At 36.9% G+C, this 19,606-nt stretch overlaps 1 protein-coding gene across 2 annotated transcripts in view; it reads left to right on the forward strand.

Moving 5' to 3' along the window:
- LOC104098619 (uncharacterized) overlaps window positions 1-15,638 on the forward strand; it is a 46,226-nt gene extending 30,588 nt beyond the window's left edge. For both annotated transcript variants that reach the window (XM_009605403.4, XM_070175086.1), the window contains exons 11-14: window positions 3,855-3,964; window positions 6,649-6,761; window positions 8,913-9,270; window positions 15,131-15,638. In XM_009605403.4, the coding sequence (XP_009603698.1) occupies window positions 3,855-3,964; window positions 6,649-6,761; window positions 8,913-9,270; window positions 15,131-15,447 (898 nt within the window). In that variant the 3' untranslated portion in view covers window positions 15,448-15,638. The remainder of the gene's footprint in view (window positions 1-3,854; window positions 3,965-6,648; window positions 6,762-8,912; window positions 9,271-15,130) is intronic.
- The last annotated feature ends 3,968 nt before the right edge of the window (window positions 15,639-19,606 follow it).

Below are 19,606 nucleotides of genomic sequence, written 5' to 3' on the forward strand. Positions count from 1 at the left end.
AAAGTAAAATGTGACTCTGCTCGATTATCAAGACGCCGAGGGAAATGGGAGCGAGTATGCTTACCGAGGTGACATGACTCACACTCTAAAGCTGACAAGTGAGATAAACCATATACCATTTTCTGATGTTTTGACAAACTGGGATGTCCTAACCGTTTATGTAATAAATCTGGTGAATCAGTAACAAGACAAGTTGTAGAAGGAAGACAAGATGTGAGTCCATGTGATTTAGCAAGGAGAAGGTAATAAAGTCCGTTTGATTCACGCCCGGTACCAATGATCCGCCCCGTACTGTGTTCCTGTATAAAAACTTAGTCATCAAGAAATAAAACAACGCATTTAAGTGATTTGGCTAAGCGACTAACAACTATGAGATTAAAAGGACTATTGGGAACATAAAGGACTGAATCTAAATGTAAGGAAGGAAGTGGGCTTGCTTGACCTATTGCAGTTGCCATGGTTTGAGACCCATTGGCCATTGTGACTTTTGGAAGAGATTGAGAATACGAAATAGTAGTGAAAAGAGATTTGTTACCAGAAATATGATCTGATGCACCTGAATCAATGACCCAAGACTCAGAGGATGAAGATTGGGAGAAACAAGTCACGCTATTACCTGTTTGAACCTAAGTTGCTCGGACTCGAGTGTCGGTGTCCGATACGGGTGCGGATCTAGAGGTCAGATCCTTCATGATCTAAATTTAAAGATTCGGGGGTACGGATACGGGTGCGGGGATTCGGCTAAAAATAATTCAATTATTTAAAAATAGAGTTATAAAAATATGTCTGAATTATGAGACATTATGTGGAAAGCTTACAAGGTATTCCGAGAAGGAGAAAATATTGAACCAGAGTAGAATTTTAGAAGGGGATAAAAGGAAAAGGACTGACATAGAAATTTATATATCCAAGGTATTCCATTTTCTTCCATATCACTATTAGCTTTTGATTTGTTTTAAAAAATCATTGTATCTGTCCCAAATTTCTCCGTTGATTTTGGTCAAAGTACCCAAAATCGGTTGACCAGATCCGACACGGACCCTACACCCATACCCACACCCACGTCGTGTCGACACGGGTGCGACACTGAAAGTGAAGAGTCCGAGCAACATAGGTTTGAATAACAGAAGCTATCTCAGAAGATGCTTCTTACATGCTTTGTACTGAAGGAACTCAATATAATCTGCTAAAGAAACCATCCGACTATTAAAAGCATCGGTTCCCATGTCGCTACAATTTATAGTAGTACGGTTATCTTGAAATAGTGGAAATAAGTAACTCCTGTGAGAAAACTGAAGAAATAGCTTGAAAAACACTGTTTACAGCAGTAAAGCAGAACACTGTTCTGCGCCGGAAACATTGTTCACGCTGGAAACACTGTAGCTCTCCGGAAGATTCCAAAGTTGTCGGAATTTGTCGTAACCAGGATGGATAGACTCGGAATTCCCTTGCGAGCAAGCTGTCCTGAAGAAATGTTTTCAAAAAATGGCCGGAAAGGTCACTGTTCACGCCGGAAAATATAAAAGTGGTCGGAATTTGATTTGAATTAGATGGGTAGGCTCGGAATTTTGAGGAGAGTAGACTGTCCTGAAGAAGCTTCACGAAAAAATGGCCGGAAAGTGGTCAGAACCCTCACCGGAAAAGTTGCTGTTGCCGGCGCGTGGAGGAGCGTGGCGGCTTTTCTGCCGGATAAATTTTCAGGGGTTGGTCGTCGTCGGATAATCTACCTCGTGGTGGTGTTGGTTTTAACACAACATCGACAAAAAGTGATTTTCACTTAGACAAGCCTTAGGTCACCGGAAAAAATTGCACGATGACTAAGTTCTTTCTTCCCGGTTAACGCTGGAAAGACGCACAACGATCTTTTCTCACTAATGCTCTGATACCATGTGAGAAGGCACGGGAGAAAATATGTTATTGATATTGGATGATAAATACAATACAAGAGGTCCCTATTTATAGCAGCTATATACTACAAGGAGATATTACTCCTCTTCCAATATGGGACAAGACTACACTATACATATCTGTAAACTAACAGTAGGCATAACGTAACATCTCTTAACAACACAAATGTCACCCACGAACAACTTTGGACCTCACTATCTCTAGCTCTAGGACTCAATATTTTAACCTGCATCTAAAAAAAACGAGGTGTGAATTGACCGATTAGTGAGTAGTTACCCAATCCGAGGCTGGATCAAGACATGCTAACTTTAGAAAAACATGTTCAACAAATTGTGTGTGTGTGTGTGTCAAAAAGAAGTTCTTAACTTTACTTACTTTAAGCAACTTGAAAAGTATACTTTATAACTCATATCTGAATAGCTCAGATACTTATAACTGAATCTCATAATGTATCATCTTCCATTAACTTGGCTCTTCTTTGTATTCCATATTATTATTATTGTTGTTAAGAAATAGACTTGGGCCTAACTCAATCTTAAAAGCTAGCTCATGAGGTGAGGATTGCCGAAGACCATATAAGAAAGCAAACAAATGAATCCCCCAATGATGTGAGACTCTAACACTCCCCCTCTCCCCGCTCCCGGGACTGGACATTTGGAGCGTGGACAGTATAATATGGGGCCTAACATCGGGTAAACCAAGAGTTAGGAACACGATGAAATAAAATTTAACCACATTCATGAATTGTCAACCCACATGAGCGTAAAATGTGAAATATCAAAATCATACAACAAAAGCATTTGTGGGAAACATTATCCAAAAAAAAAAAGCATTTGTGGGAAAAGCTCATGTAAGTTCTTGTCCTTCAACGCTGAACCTGAAGCATAACTTACAGTTGTCGTCAGGCTTTTCATATTGGCTATTAATTCGGATGACTTATAAAAAGTATGTGTTGGCGGAAAAAGTGTTAGTTGAGCAAGAGGTGTCCTAATGCATTGGAATCAGGGTAAATACAAATGGTCCTAAGCTTGGACATTTATTATACTACAGCAGCGAAGCACCCAGTATTTGTTTTTCTTCTGAACAAGATCGTATCTCAGATTATTCTTGTTTGTAGTCACCAAATTAAGTTCTTGTTCAGTATCAATACTCCATAAAGTTTGAGAAGTTCTGCTTAACATTGATGGAACTCTTATATGTTAAGTGATGGGAGTCTCTGGTTACTTTACGTGACATGGCCTGCTTGCATTTTTTGGTTGAACTGAATTACTTCCTTGACATGCCACCTCTAGTATGTAAATCCTTATTCCGTAGATTAGTTTGGTTTTCTTTCAGTAAAACGGACATTAGCTCGGTGATTATTTAACTGTATTATTATGTTTTATATTTATTTTTGGACAAGTACGGTGCCCTGAGAAAATTCAGAAGCAGCACCAGTAGCCTAAACTTCTGCTAAGTTCTTAAAATAAAACAATATACCTCAGATGTATTCTGCATTAGTGCATTAAAATAGAAACCGCCCTTTTTATTAAGAAAATTTTCATTTTGAAAAGTTGAATAATCTCATGATAACGTTTATAACCTATGCCACTTTCTTAGTTCAATTATTCTCTTTACAGTTTTTCTCATCCTAAAATTCATGTTTTACGGAGTCAGCAATTTCACTCGTTGAAGGTCTTATGTCTCAGATATAGAACACTGGTATGTGCACAATATTAAGCATAGGGGAGTCCCATGTAAGGGGATTGTGTCAGCATTTATTGCTTCGGAACTAGTGAACTTGTGGTGATAGTTTCTCCTGTGTATTTCCTGACTAGGTAAAAGATATGCTTCATTATCGTTGTTAACAACTTGTCTGATTTGTTGTGTTCATTGTTGTATTTTTGATCTTTATATATGTGGAGAATAATCAAAGTCTCGCATTCTTAATGTTTCACATTTTGCAGGAGTCCTGGCAGCAACCCTGAGTGGCTGGGCAATATAATAATTGCAGTACTTATTGCTGCCATAGCATGTTTGACGCTGGTATATCTTTTGTCATATATTCATATTTCAGGTATGTTGTAATGCAATTTCATTTTTTATTGCAGATGATAGTGATGAGTTATTTTGCGAAGTTGTCCTTAGACTATGGGCTGCCTAGTCATTTTATCCCCTAATTAATGGTTCTTATTTTTTGTACCCATCTATTAGGCTGTTATTTAAAGTACTTATGTGGTGATAGGTGTTAAATCGGGCTAGCGTAACTTGTGCTATTGATGGGCTCTCAAAAAGGGATAAATTTATCTTTTTGGCTTAATAGACAAATAACACAACTTGTAAGGATATGTAAAGCCACTTCCCTACTTGGACTTTTCCCAGCGAAACAGCTCTACTTGGCAAAGCACATACAATTAATGCCTCGACCGTGTGTTTTCTTCAAATGCGAACATGGATAACATATATACCCTTTCGTTTCAATTTGTGACGTAGTTTGACTTGGCACGGAGTTTAAGAAAAAATGAAGATATTTGAAACTTATGGTCTTAAGTATTGCCATGATATTTGTGTGGCTATTAGACATTTGAAACTTGTGGTCTTAAACATTCCGTAACATTTGTGTGGCTATAAAAGTTTTTCATTAAGGGTAAAATGGAAAAGTTAAAGTTGAATTGTTTCAAACATAGAAATGTGTTGTTCTTTTTGGAATGGACTAATAAGAAAAATATGTCACATAAATTGGAATGGAGGGAGTAACATCTTTTACTGCCACATCTTCCACTCCATCACATTTTGTCATTGCAAATCCCTTCTTCCCCTGGAACTTTCCGGAAAAAACCCAAAAATCACTGCCAGAAATCTGTTTCTTCTTCTTCTTCCACCACCATAAAGTACAATCATAACTACCATATGCACAGCCTTTAAAGCTCCTTGAAAAGTATTACCACAAAATTATCATTTCATTCTTGATCCTCATAGTCTTTAGATCTGGCCCCTATTGGATTGATGTTGTTTCATCAAGGTCAAGGGTACACCACCTGATGCCTCAGTTGTATATGTTTCTTTGATTCACTACTAAGGAGAAACTTAACATGTACTCCCTCCGTTTCAATTCATATGACACATGCTGACTTCACATGGAGTTTGAGGAAAAAAGAACTTTTGAAACTTTTGGTCTTTTAAGTATAAATGGTAAAAGCTTTGTGGGGCCATATCATTTTTGTGGTTATACAAGTTTCTCATTAAGGGTAAAATAGGTAAAAGAGAAAGTTTAAAGTTAAATTGTTTTGACCAAAATCATCCTTATAGTTTCACCTCAACTTTCACTATATCCTTATAATATTCCACTTAACAGGAGTCAACCTAAGTTTTCCAAACTTAACCAAAAACATTCCTCTGTTAAATTTTCCATCCACTTCTAATGGAATTTTACTTCTCATGTGACCTTCCTTTATTGAAGTATTATTTTATTTTACCGAAGGAGATTCGACAATTTTATCGCCAGAATGAGTCTCTTCAAAAAAGAAAAAAGTAGTCTTTGTAAACCCTAACCTTCAATCTCTCTTACCCACATCTTCTTCTGCTCTTTAATCTTTCATATTCAGCATATCCTTTCTTCGTGTTTATTGGGTTAGCTATTTTTTTTTCTTTTTCTTTTTGCATTTTCTTTTGGTTATCTTTATTTTTGTATTCAAGTTTGAATCTTAAATCCTTGTTCAGAACTGGTTTCCATAGTTGGAGTTTGGATCTTGTAGCTCTTTCTGTGACGTTGGATGATTTTTTCATATATTTTTCTACGTGTGATTTGGCTATTTTGACAGATATCTGTTTCATATGATATTCTTGATTGTAGAAACATCATCTGTTTTTCCTTTTAAATGCTTTGATTGAAAACACAAAAATAAAGAGAAAAATAACAGGTGTTCCAGCAAGAATGGCTGTCACGAATCCCAGAAAATCGTATTTAAAATCAAAGAAAATCTCTTTAAATTGTTCAGTGTCCCATCTGTATCAAGTTTGTCTTGTAGGTTTCTAAACTGTGAGGCAATTAGTCCATATAATATGCAGGAAATGGGGCAAGGTAATAGAACAATCTCCGTTTTTCCAATGAAAGGAAGAGGCTTCACCTAAACCATTACAAACCCATTTCTCAAGCTTACCAAAGAAGTCACGTGTCTGTGTTTTAAAGAAGGAAGGAGAAGATTTTGTGAGAAATCAGGAGAAAAAGGATGGGTTACGTGAGAAGCAAAATTCTGTTAGATGGAAAATTTAACAGAGGGATGTTTTTGGTTTAGTTTTGAAAACTTAAGGGATGATTCCTGTTTAGTGGAATATTATAAGGATGTGAAAGTTGAGGTGAAACTATAGGGATGATTTTGGTAAAAAATTCTATAGAAATGTGTCATTCTTTTTGGAACGGACTAATAAGGACAGTGTGTTATATAAATTGAAACGGAGGTGAGTATTTAAAATTGCAGAGTGGCATGTTAGCCTTTAGCAGTGTCCAAAAAGTAGATACCTTCATAATCCAGACAAATAATTGCCTGGTTCCTGTTACAGGATCCATCTACTCATCCACCCTTCCCCTTCCTCCATCGAAACAGATGCAAGAAGACCACACGACTGACAAGAATCTCATCTAAAGTTAATTACTTTAACTTTGCAGTGACTGCAATTAAAATCTCATAGAAATCCCTGTAGGTGTGGCTATTATTTGGGGTGAAGCACAACTTTAAATCAAAATCTCATTTTGAGTTTCAGGTGCAAAGGTGCCACTTATTACAGTGACCTGTATTCTGTTTGGCATCTCGCTTGCAATGGTTCAACTAGGTGTTGTTCCTCCATTTACTGAAGATACTGCCAGAGCTGTAAATGTAAGTTGATGAACACTTCCATGCAAACTTCAAATTAACAAATCTTGATGTAATCACACTGAGCTCATTCTTATCCATCAGTTTTAATTGAATGGGTAGGAGTAATATCTTAAACACATTTAAAGCGCCAATCTCTACCTTTATCCATAAGTTGAAAGAACCATTGAACACTTATGATATCCTATGAGTTTTGATGATTGAATGTCTTTGTATAGACTCTACTTTTTGTATATACTTTATATGCAGGGTTTGTTACCATCATATCAATACAAAAACAACAAACTTAGTGTAATTCTACAAGTGGGGTCTAGGGAGGGTAGAGTATACGCAACCTTACCTCTACCTAGTGCAAGTAGAGAGGCTGTTTCCGATAGACCCGCGGCTCAGGCCAACATAGTCGAGCGAGCATTAAAGCAACAAAGGGATATAGTAATGAAAGAGTCATGGAAAAACAACAAAAATAGCAAAATAGTAACAAAACAAAGCAGAAGCAACATCTGATAGTGATAGACATCCAAGAATACGACAAAACAAGAGTAATACTAAAACTACTGATAAGGCAGGAAGAAAGCTTTATTACTACCTACTAACCTTCTATCCTAATTTTCGACCTACACAGTTTCCTATCAAGGGTCTTGTCCTGTGTAAGCTGAAGAAGCGCTATGTCCTGCCTAATCACCTCTCCCCAATACTTTTCCGGCCTCCCTTTACCTCTCCTTAAACCCACCATATTTAACTTCTCACACCTCCTCACTGAGGTGTCAGTGCATCTCCTCATCACATGCCCGAACTATCTCAGCCTCACTTCTCGCATCTTATCCTCCACGGGGTCCACTCCTATCTTTTCCCGAATATCTTCGTTCCTGACACTATCTCTCCTGGTATGCCCACATATCTATCGCAACATCCTCATTTCCGCTACTTTCATTTTCTGGAAATGAGATTTCTTGACTGGCCAACACTCAGACCCAACGACATAGTCGGTTTAACCACCATTTCGTAGAACTTACCTTTAATTCAAGGTGACACATTCTTATCACACAAGACACCAGAAGCAAGCCTCCATTTCATCTACCTTTCTCCAATACAGTGTGTGACATGCTCGTCAATCTCTCCGTTACTTTGGATTAGTGACCTTAGGTACTTGAAACTTCATCTCTTGGGGATGACTTGTGTATCAAGCCTCACTTTCGCCTCAGCTTCCTGAGTTACGTCACTGAACTTGCACTCCATGTATTCGGTTTTAGTCGTGCTCAATTTGAAGCCTTTGGACTCCAGGGTTTTTCTCCAGATCTCCAGCCTTACGTTTATTCTGCATCACGTCTCTTCAATTAGGACAATGTAATATGCAAATAACATGCACCATGGCACCTCCCCTGTATGTGACACGCCAATATATCTATAGCCAAGGCGAATAAGAACGGGCTAGGAGCTGATCCCTGGTGCAATCCCATCACGATTGGGAAGTGTCCCGAGTCTCCTCCCACTGTCCTAATCCGGGCCTTAGCACCATTATACTTATCCTTAATCGCCTTAGTGTATGCCACAGGAACACCTTTACCCTCCAAACACCTCCATAGAACTTCCTTGGGACTTTGTCGTACGCTTTTTCCAGATCAATGAACACCATATGCAAGTCCCTCTTCCTCTTCTTCTACTGTTCCACCAATCTCCTTATAAGATGGTTCCCATTATATCAATAAAATATTTATCTTCATCAAGAAAAAGTGGGAACGACCATGAGATGCTCCAGTTGTTTTTGATACTTCATTAATGAAACAACAATGTCTAATGATTATTAATTGAATTGTTTGGTTATCATATCTATTGATCCCGTCATATCTTCCTTATGACACTAACTTCCTACTGGTTTAATATTTTCTTCTACAGTTACTAAATATAGTAGACAAATCATGTTACTATAATAAACTCTGTGCATAGTCAAACTCCGCCATGTGAAAATGTGAGGCATATGTTACTTCAAAAGTTTTGCATAGGACCTACTTATATCCGTAGCAAATGTAGCTTGCAGAAAGTTTATATTATCTCTACTTTATGGTCCAACTCTCCTCAAAATACTAGTATATGATAATGAAATTTGCACAGAGGTAGCACAGAAAATCTGATGAATATTTGAACCACTTTTTTCAGGTTGTGCATGTTGTAGATATGAGAGGAGCTAATGGCAAAAAGCAAGAACCAGTTTCTCGCATCTCCTTGTTTTCAGCCACTCCAGGAAATCTAATAAAGGAGGTTGAACAGATTGGAGAAGGATTTGTTTGTGGTACTGATGAGCCTCTTGATTTTGTAACATTTTCGGTCAAATATGGTTGTTGGAGCGACAAGAATGCTAATATTGGCTGGCATGAGCTAGATATTCCTCTGATTCATGTTGAGAATGATACCAAGGGTGACAATAGAGTTACTCATGTATCCATTGACACTAAAGTATCCACACGCTGGACTCTGGGCATCAACACTGATGAGATCGAGGATTTCCAGTTGAAAGGTACTTACAAATACTTGTGGAGGTTGTCATTACCTTAACCTTATCTCCTTGGACAAATAAATTAGTTAGGTTTCACTAGCTGTCATATTTTGGGATTTTCAGAGGTAAGATTGCCCTCTATTAAAATTCACCCGACATGAGCTGTCTCAAATATTTGTCCATAGAACTTTAAGCGCAAAAAGGTTCAGTTACGCTGTGAAAAGTACTTTTTCCATAGAGCTACACCTTCCTATTCAACAAGGCTAATACAGAAGAGACTTTTTTCCTTGACTTCTGTTCTTGATCATGCTTTCTGCATGATTTGCTGTTCATTGTTTAAGACTTTTCTTATAGCTTAATCTATTTGGAGAGATGATGCACCTCTGAGCCGCCTTTTTTTTTCTTTTTATCTGGACTAAGTGAGTTTTACAGATACCTGAGATAGCATGGGCCTCCATCAGGCTTTTGCACCTTGACCTAACAAGGCCACCTAGACTTTTATAATTATAGTTCTTCTTTATATTCTTATAGATAGATGCCTAGGTTATTGCAGAAGTTGCATAAAATTAATGAGATGGTCAACCAAAGCTTGAGCTATGGCTAGCTTTCAGCAAAAGTTCAGCAACATGCAGAAGATAAAGATGAAATGTTTAGCTCTTTTTTATTTTTGGTGTAAAGGAAAACTTTTGGAGGATCATGAATCCGTTTTAGATGCCCTAGATTCATTGTAAGAAAAACAAGGGTGAATAGTGTCCTTTTTGTTTAGTTTTGTATGGGCACTTGCATTGTAATTATGGGTGATTTCACAATTTCAGTGAAGTCTTTATATTAATATACAAAATTGTTACCTTCTCCAAAAAAAAAAAAAAAAAGCTTGAGCTATGGTGGAACACCTTAGATAGCAAGGGTTTTAGGATAAGTAGAAATAAGACTGAATACATGCACGGCAAGTTTAGTCAATATGAGAAGAGCAATGAGATTGTGTTGCAAAATGCAGACAATTAAGATATCTTGGCTCATTGTTTCAAGAGAATGCAGTGATAGATGAAGATATTACTCATAGGATTAAAACCGGATGGTTGAAATAGAAAAGTGCTTCCAGGGTGTTATGTGATAGAAGGATCCCTACCAAAATGAAAGGTAAGTCGTATAGAACAGTTATAAGACCAACAATGTTATATGGTAGTGAATGTTGGGCTGCTAAAGTCCAACATATCCACAAGATGAGTGTTGCAGAGATGCGGATGCCATGATGAATGTGTGGTCATACAAGATTAGATAATATTAGAAATAACGTAGGTGCAAGTAGCACGTATTGAGGATAAAATGAGTGAAGGTCGCTTAAGATGGTTTAGTCATGTCCTGCGTGGATCTACAGATGCACGGTCCATAGGTGTGTGAAACTATGGTGAATGAAAGTGTTAAAAAGGGACGAGGTCGACCTAAAATCACATGGAAGGAAGTTGTATTGAATGACCTACAAATCCTTGAAATCGATGCAGGCTTAGCTAAAGATAGGGTATAATGAAAGAAAAAGATCTGTATAGGTGATATATGCTAGTTGGGATATGTTTTAGATTGTTATAGAACTTCTATTATTATTATATACACATATTTAGCTTATTTTTCACTTTTATCTTATTTGGTATGATGATGATATGAATCAAGCTCAATGAAGAAGTGAGGATTAATATAACCGACCCAACTTGTTTTGGGCTGAGGCATAATAGTAGTAGTTGTTGTCACTCTCATTCTAGTTGAGGCCTGTCCAGTATCATATCATGCTAAACAATGGATCCAGGGGTTCTGGTAACTCTATAATTTTAGGCTGGTCTGACTTTGTGGTGTCCTACTTTGTGCTTTATTTTTGATGTCTCCACTCAGAATTGAGAGTTAAATATTTCTCATGTAGTCTTCTTGAGTTAGTAGAAAACAATTTAGAGGAGTTCGTTTGGCTCAAGTTGTGCATCACACTAAGGAAGATTCCATAACTTGTTCTTAGTTTCCCCTGTAGTTAAAATTGTTCCTCATACTAAATGTGATATAATGTCCGGCAGAAAAGAAGAGGTATTACACTTAATTTATCTAGCCCACATACTTCATGTCCTTGGTCCTTACCCCGTCAGATATGAAAAAGTTCACTCTCTTAAAACAATGCTCACTAGAAACGGTTTAGTAAGATGAGAATAAGAATTTTTTTTGTAGTTATAGCTCAATGCCTCTCATGCTCTCTAGACTGCATTCTGGTGCAGGTCTAGATGAGGGGACAAGTTAGCAAAATAAGTTGAGAAAAAGACCGTAAAATGCTGTTCTAAAGAGTGTGCAGATGAGCGAGGGTGAGAGAGAGAGAGATTTTGTGACCTTGGTTTCAATCATGTCTATAATTAGAGATGCGACAGCTTTATAAACTTGGTCGAATCATGTCTACAATTGATGCAAGTCGCTACAACCAAGTTTCAGTACTAGTACCGGATAGTGGAAAATACTTCTCTCTCTCTCTCTCTCTCTTTTATAGTGGTAATAGTTCACTCTTTCTGCTCTTGGTCCTTTAATTATTCAATTTAGCCCCAAAAAGGAAGATTATGGTGAAGATAGGCCATCACTGTTTCACCTTGTATTGAATAAGTCAAAATATGTTCAGTAGGTCAAATCTCGGCATATATGTCGCAAGAGAAATTGGGAAGCCTAGGTAATCATTTAGAACAACTTTTCTGTTTTGAACTTATTTAGAGACATAGAGCAAGGTGATAACCTTTATGCTAAAATACTCTGTTAGCTAAGCTAACCATATAGATTACCAAATACCTTGGAGCAAAACCAGGTGAAGAACTGAGAAGAGCCTCCTAAAGCTCCACAAGAATCCTAGGCTCAAATTGTTGAATGAAACTGATCATTCGTTCAAGAGTACACAAACTATATTGTTACACCTGCATAATAATCATAGCCAAGAACAGATGCATTATCCTTTTTTTTATTTTTTATAATGGTAACAATTTTATATATAAAGGGAGAACTACACAAGTTGTGAAGTCTCCAGAGTTACAAAAGAGAGAAAATAAAATCCTAGATGTGTGTCATCTTACAAAAAATCTAGGACATAAAAAATAGAGTCTGCTTCTTCTATGCTTACTTCTTTACACCAAAAATAGAACAGGACTAGACAGTTCATCTTCATTTTCTGAATGGAACTGTGTAAGTCTTCAAAACATCTTTGATTTCTATCTAGCCAAACTGTCCACCAAATGCATGCTGGCACAATCTTCCATCTCTTCTTCTGACCGGATAGGTTGCCATCCCTGCTCCAACTTTTTAAAACATCAACTATTCTTCCAGGCATCACCCATCTGATTCCCCTTAGGTTGATGGAAATTTTCCAAAGCTTCAGTCCAATTGCAGTGTAAAAAGAGATGGTTTATTGTCTCTTCCTCTTCTCCACATAAGTAACGTCTAGAGGTCAGTTGATAGCCTCTCTTTACCAGATTGTCATGAGTCAAGACTACTTCTTGAGCCAAAAGCCAAGTGAAACATGCCACCTTATGGGGTATTTTAACTTTCCAAATCATCTTCCATGGCCAGCACCCAACATGATTATTTGATAGGTTGTATTCCTTATAAGTTGACTTAACCGAGAAGATACCTTTACTATCCCCATTCCACACCATGTTATCCTCGGCTGCAACAATGCCTCTGAATTGTGCCAATACATAGTAGAATTCTGAAATTCTAATCATCTCCCAGTCATTTAATAACCTTCTGAAGTTGAGGTTCCACCCTTGTTCTGACCATACACCAGTCATTGTTGTCTCTTGCTGTTGACATAAGTTATATATATTTGGGAATAGTTGCTTTAAAGGTTCCTGAGTTAACCAGTTATCCTCACAAAAAGAAATCTTCATCCCATTACCTGCTTTGTAACTAGACTTTCTTCTGAAAGCTGGCCAGTAATTTCTTATAGATCTCCACACTGACCCCATAGGGAGTGCTTACAGGCTTTGATGTCCAATTACCTCCCATCCCATATTTTGATTTGATGACCTCTTTTCATAGTGAGTTCTCATCTGAAGCAAACCTCCACAAACCACTTCATCATCAAGCTTTGGTTCTGCACCTTCAAGTTTCTAATTCCCGGACCCCCTTCCTTTTTGGTAACTGTCAAACTCTTTCATCTAACCAAATGAAACTTCTCTCTTTCACTGTTACCTTTCCACTGGAAGTTTCTTCTAAGCACATCAAGTCTTTTTAGCACGTTTGCAAGCATTGGAAATAAGGACATCATGTGGATAAGGCATCCAACACACTATTGATCAAAGTTGGTCTCCCTCCCACTGATAGATATTGACTCTTCCAGTTGGTCAATTCCTTCTCACATTTCTCTAAAACTCCATTCCATATCCCTTTTGATTTGTTCTTTACCCCCAGTGGCATCCCCGGGTATATAGTGGGGTAGCTCTCCTATCTTCCACCCAAAAATCCAGCTAGATTATGAATGTCTGTCACCTTATTGACTGGAAAGATATCACTTTTATTCCAGTTAATGTTCAGACCAGAAGTGGCTTCAAACAGTATAAAGATCACCCTAAGCATAGTTAGTTGATCCTTGTCAGCATCACAAAAAATCAGGGTGTCATCTGCATATTGCAGATGAGAGATCTCCATACTATTAACTGCCCTTGCATTCACCCTGAAGCCTCTGATCTATTCATGCATTTCTGCAGTCTTCAACATATCATTTAGACCTTCCATTGCTAAGATGAAGAGGAAGGGGGATAAAGGATCTCCCTGTCTCTCTGGGAAGAAAAGAAACCAGTTGGAGAGCCATTTATGATTACTGAGAATTTCACTGTGCTGATACAGTACTTGATCCAACTGATCCATCTGTTGTCGAAACCCATTTGAGCTAGGATTCCCAGCAAGAAGTTCCAATTCAAGGGATCATAAGCTTTTTCAATATCCAATTTACATAATATCCCTGGAATTTTGCTTTTCAGTCTAGTGTCAACACACTCCTTAGCTATTAATACTGCACCCATTATCTGTCTTCCTTTAATGAAAGCCATCTGTTGGCCATCCACCAGTTTGTGAACCACCTTTTTAAGTCTATCTGCTAAGAGTTTTGAGATGATTTTATAGACACTGCCTATTAGACTGATGGGTCTGAAATCCTTTAACTCCTTAGCACCCACTCTTTTAGGAATTAATGCCACAAAAGTAGCATTGAAGCCCTTCTCAAAAAGACCTTGTTCAAAGAAGTTCTGGACAGCAGCAATAACATCAGCTCCTATAATCTCCCAACACTGAATGAAGAAGGCCATAGAAAAGCCATCAGGGCCAGGTGCCTTATCTCCTGTGCATGCTTTGACACTCCCATATTTCCTGTGGTTCAAAGGGGCTTAACAGCATCAGGTTGTTCTCTAGGCTTCATGTTTTATACATAGGATACTCCATAAATAGTAAAAACCAAAAGAAAAAAACCCTAATAGATTGATTGTCTTCCTACATATATTAACCTTTGTAAATCTTATTTTGTTTCTTTATCATTTGGTAGTGAAGCTCCAAGCCTCCAACTGCCATTTGGATACTAGGAAGCAGAGTATTTGTCTGCAATGCTATTTTTGACTTGTCTATAAGTAAAATGGAGAGAAAAAGATAAGGAACTAGGACAATTAGTGGAGAGAATTTTGACCTAATCTATAAAGCTTCCTAGTAATGACTCGGTAGTAAATAATTGATGTGCTCTTTCTATAGTTGAGATAGGGGCACGTAATGATAGATCACATCTGTATTATTAAAAGCCTGTGCTAAGAATGGATTTTGTTCTTGTTCTTTCCACTGTTCTTCTGATCTTTTCTTCCCCAATTTTGTGGGATTGATGTCGGTGCAGACGGTACCGAGGAGTTGGTCCCAATTGGCGACAAGAGTAATGCAGACGGATGGCACATAATTCAGTTTTCAGGAGGGAAGAAGGCACCAAGGAAATTCAGTCTGACGCTTTTCTGGGCCAACAATCATACTCATAAGTCTCAGAAGAAGGATAGCAACATAGAGCAACCCTTGCTAAAATTGAGGACAGATGTTGATAGAATTACTTCCCCAACTGAAACAGTACTTAAGAAGCTTCCTCGGTGGTGTTCTTTGTTTGGAAAGTCCACATCTCCTCTTACCTTAGCTTTCTTGAGTAGTTTATCAATTGATTTCTAAGTTTCATGCAAGGGAATGCAACTTTTACAGGGAAAAATCAGAGTAGCTACAAAACATAGATAGGGGTGGCCGTAGCACTTTGAATGGTAACAAAAAAATACACGTGTTCATAATATGATTATCTTGTACGCGGATTAAATGTTTATTTGATTTATAACAGTCGCAATATGATTCTATAGATTACATCAGAAGTCTCAATCTGTTGAACTGATTTTGTATTCTTGCCGCTAGCGCTTCCATCTCTCCAAAGGCTGAGGTACCTATCAGCTAACCAAATTATATTTTTGTGAGACTGAGTTATCTTGCTTTCTTATAGCTTGCAGTATTTATCCAAATTTTCTATGAAGCAAAACGTTATGCTTAATTATTTGAAGAAACAATATCATTAACTAATGTCTCTTGCTGTTTGTAGCATTTTATTTTTCATTAGTGTATTTGGGTCTCTACAGGCAAGCATTTTATATTTCCCAAGCTTGCCTGAGCGGATGATCTCTTGGAAACAGCCTCTCTACCTGCATAAGGTATGGGTAAGATTTGCTTACACGCTACCCTTCCCAGATCCCACATGTGGTAATATACTGGGTGTTGTTGTATTTGGGTCTTTTTCCTTTTCTGGAAGATATTATTTTGCTTTATGCAGATTCGTCCTGTGATCAAGTTTTTCTTTTCAGTTGTGATTTAATTAGAACATCATGAGTAAACAGTCGACTCGTCCCATTACATGCTGGTGAATACCAGTACATGTGTGGAATCTTGTAAAAATCCCGGCTCGACTTCTCTATAATGGTTAGGGGTGTACAAGCCAAACCGTCAAGCCAAACCGAACCAACAAACCAAGTCAAACCGAAGAAAAAAACCTGACTTGTGGTTTGGTTTGGTATTGGAAAATAAAAAATCGATTATTCTTGGTTTGGTTTGGTATTAACAAAAAAAGTCAAACCGAATCTAAACCAAACCGACATTATATATATATAAATCTGAAAAAAAAAACTTTACATAAAAAATAATCATTAAAATCTAATTTGTAAGTATTTTCTAAACTATTTTATAGTTTTCAATGTCTTAAGATATTATTTATGTGTGGGCTTGTAAATTCACTATCCACTAAGTAGATTCTATCTATATAACCTAAATCTGAAGCCCAAACTAAAATCCAACAAGACAAAAGACAATAAAATAAGTTATTTCATATCTTCCGTGTGTTCCAATTCCAAACTTAAAGGACCTCAAATATTGGAAACCCTTCCCTCCACTTCACACGAGCTTCCCGCTCCGTAATTCTTGTTGAGAAGTAGCCATTGTTAAAGTTTGTAATTGCATATTAGTCTTAATGCTCCAATACAATTTGGTAAGCTAAAGTGTTTGATTAAACCAATTATGTTATTGTCCCTTTAGATTTGGGTAGAACTGTTATCTTAGATTATTTTAATGAATAGTAATTATGCGGATAATTGGTGATTATTTGATATCTTTTTCAAGCACAATATAACTAAAAAATAAAACCGAAAAATTGAAGAAACCGAGAAACCGACTAAAACCGAAACCGAAAAAACCGAGTTTATGTTGGTTTGATTTGATTATAAATTTAATAAACCGACATAGTTGGCTTGATTTTGGTTTAATAAAAAACCAAACTACACCGCTTCATGCACACCCCTAATAATGGTATACTTATGTACCTTTTCTTGTCCTTGCATTCTTTTTTTCCCCCCTCCTATAACCATGATACTTACTGGGAAATTGAAAACAATTATGAATGTACTACGTTGTTTAGAAACAATTGTGAATATGTTGTTGCTTTTTTCTATAACCATTGATCATCTTCTAGCAATGGGGTTGTTATGGGAGAGATGCACTATGTTGTTTGTTTAGGTCTTCACCTATGGCTACCATGATTTTTTCCTGCCAGGAGAATTAATAAAGGGGGGACTATTAACAAATGATTGGATATTGCTAAGCTCCTCAAATGGTTTTTGCGACAAGGAAAAGCTTTGAACCCTTTTGGATCTATAGAAGGAAAAAAAAGACCTCTTGTTGAGGAACCTCTTGGTATGGAAGCCAAGTGATTTAGGAACAAATAAGCGAGTCTTAAGACAAGTGAGGCTTGCTCAGTTGGTAAAAGCACCTCCATCTACAACTGTTAGGTCCTGGTTTCGAGTCACATTGGAGGAAAAGTGTGAAAACACTATACATCCATCTAATTTGGGAGAGATTTAAAAAAAGAAAAAGTATAAGTTTTTTTCAATTTATCTAGTATAAAGTTAAACACATGTTATATATACCTCCTATATTTCATTTTAGTTCAGAATTAAATATCTATCAATAAAAGTATATTCACCAAATAATCCTATCATTATTTATCCCATATTATAATCTCAACATTATGATTTCCTAAAGGTCCTTTGGTTATAAACTATGAGGATTGCGACCGTTCTTTCTTTTCCTTTTTATTTATTTTCCCCTTTCCATTGCTTCTTTCTTCTTTCTCCATAATATTTATTCTTTTGTCATTAATAGAAAATGTTAATTCCCCTCACGGTTGAATTTTTGTGTGAATATAGTATCCTTCTAGTTTTAAGACGAAATTCGAATAAAAGAAATCAGATTAAATTCAGCGCACGATTGATTTATCTATTTACGGATATAAATCATATCAATCGAATTGAATCAACCAAAATCCGATGGAAACCAAATCAAATTAACCCACAATTTGTAAAATTGACCCAATATATCACCCTTACTCAGACTCTAATTAATGATCATTGTTAGGTGTCAACTGAAGGCAATGGTGAATTGTCACCTTCAAATTCAAGGTCAACACTATAATGTAGAAGAACAAATAATTTAACCACTATCATTACTTGCCAAGGAATATTGAGAAACCTTAATAATTAGATGAGCATGAACAAAGAGGAACAATAAAAAAAGAAAGGGTGGGAGGTAAAAACATAACGTAGCATGAACATGAAGAGGAATCCTAAAACATAACTAGAAGAATGATGAGGAAAACACAGTGCGAAAGAGACGAGGGAAAAGTGAAGAAGACTTAAAAATATTGTGACAAAACCATAGGGACTGAAATAGCTGAGGAACGAGACATTGAGAGAAAGACATAGGGATGGAAAAAAACTTCCACAACAATAATGGGAATTATTTGCTTATAGCCTCTCTAGAGAAGCATTTGATTTTGTATTACATTCATCAGAATTATTTCTAACTTCTCTAGATCTAGAGCAGCATGTAAGAGCATTTGAGTTTGTATTATACTATATAAGTTATAGGATCAGTGAATGATTTACTTTTTATTTTTTTTTAGCTTGGACCAAGACATTCCTTAAACTTACGTGCGACAAAATCAATCACGAAGCCTCACTATTCCACTCACGTGCATCTTTCTTAAATATAATACGTAGGATCCCAGTTTCGACCTCGGACTTGGGGTCTTGTCCCTCCTATATAAGTGTGTGAGAAGGGCCTAGGAAAGCTTATGCACGAACAATGTAAAAATAGCACGGGCTAGCCAGCTTTCGGACTAGTAATTGAAAAATAGTTAGCGTTTGCAAAGTCATTGAAAAATAATCACTATTTTGCTGCAACACGGAAAGTTCCAGCATAATATACTGAAGATTGGGGCACCTGTGTATGAACTTCCAGCATATTATGCTGGAACTCCAACACATGAAAAGTTCCACCATAATATACTGGCGATTGGAGCACCTGTGTATGACCTTCCAGCATAATATAGTGGAGTTCAAATTTTTTACACGTGAACTTCCATCATAATATACTGGAGTTCCAGCATAATATACTGGAACTCCAGTATATTATGCTGGAAGTTCACATGTAAAAAATTCGAACTCCAGTATATTATGCTGGAATATTTTCCGGATTTTAAAAAGTGTTTTCGTTCTGATTTATCTTTACATGAAAAGTGGCTAAATTTCGATTACTTTTGAAACTGTGACTATTTTTCAATTACCACTTGTAAATCTGACTATTTTTGAATTTCACCCACGAACAAGAGGTATTAGTAACCGAAGCTTTAGGTAGAAATGACACCAAGTAGCCACTTTCTTTTTTGAAACAAAGTAGTCACTTTAAAAGGCTGCTATTTAGGAATTAGCCAGTGCATCTTGGATTTTAGTTTTTCGGTTTAATT

The sequence above is a fragment of the Nicotiana tomentosiformis genome, chromosome 5 (genome assembly GCF_000390325.3).
Source record: "Nicotiana tomentosiformis chromosome 5, ASM39032v3, whole genome shotgun sequence".
Taxonomy (NCBI): domain Eukaryota; kingdom Viridiplantae; phylum Streptophyta; class Magnoliopsida; order Solanales; family Solanaceae; genus Nicotiana; species Nicotiana tomentosiformis.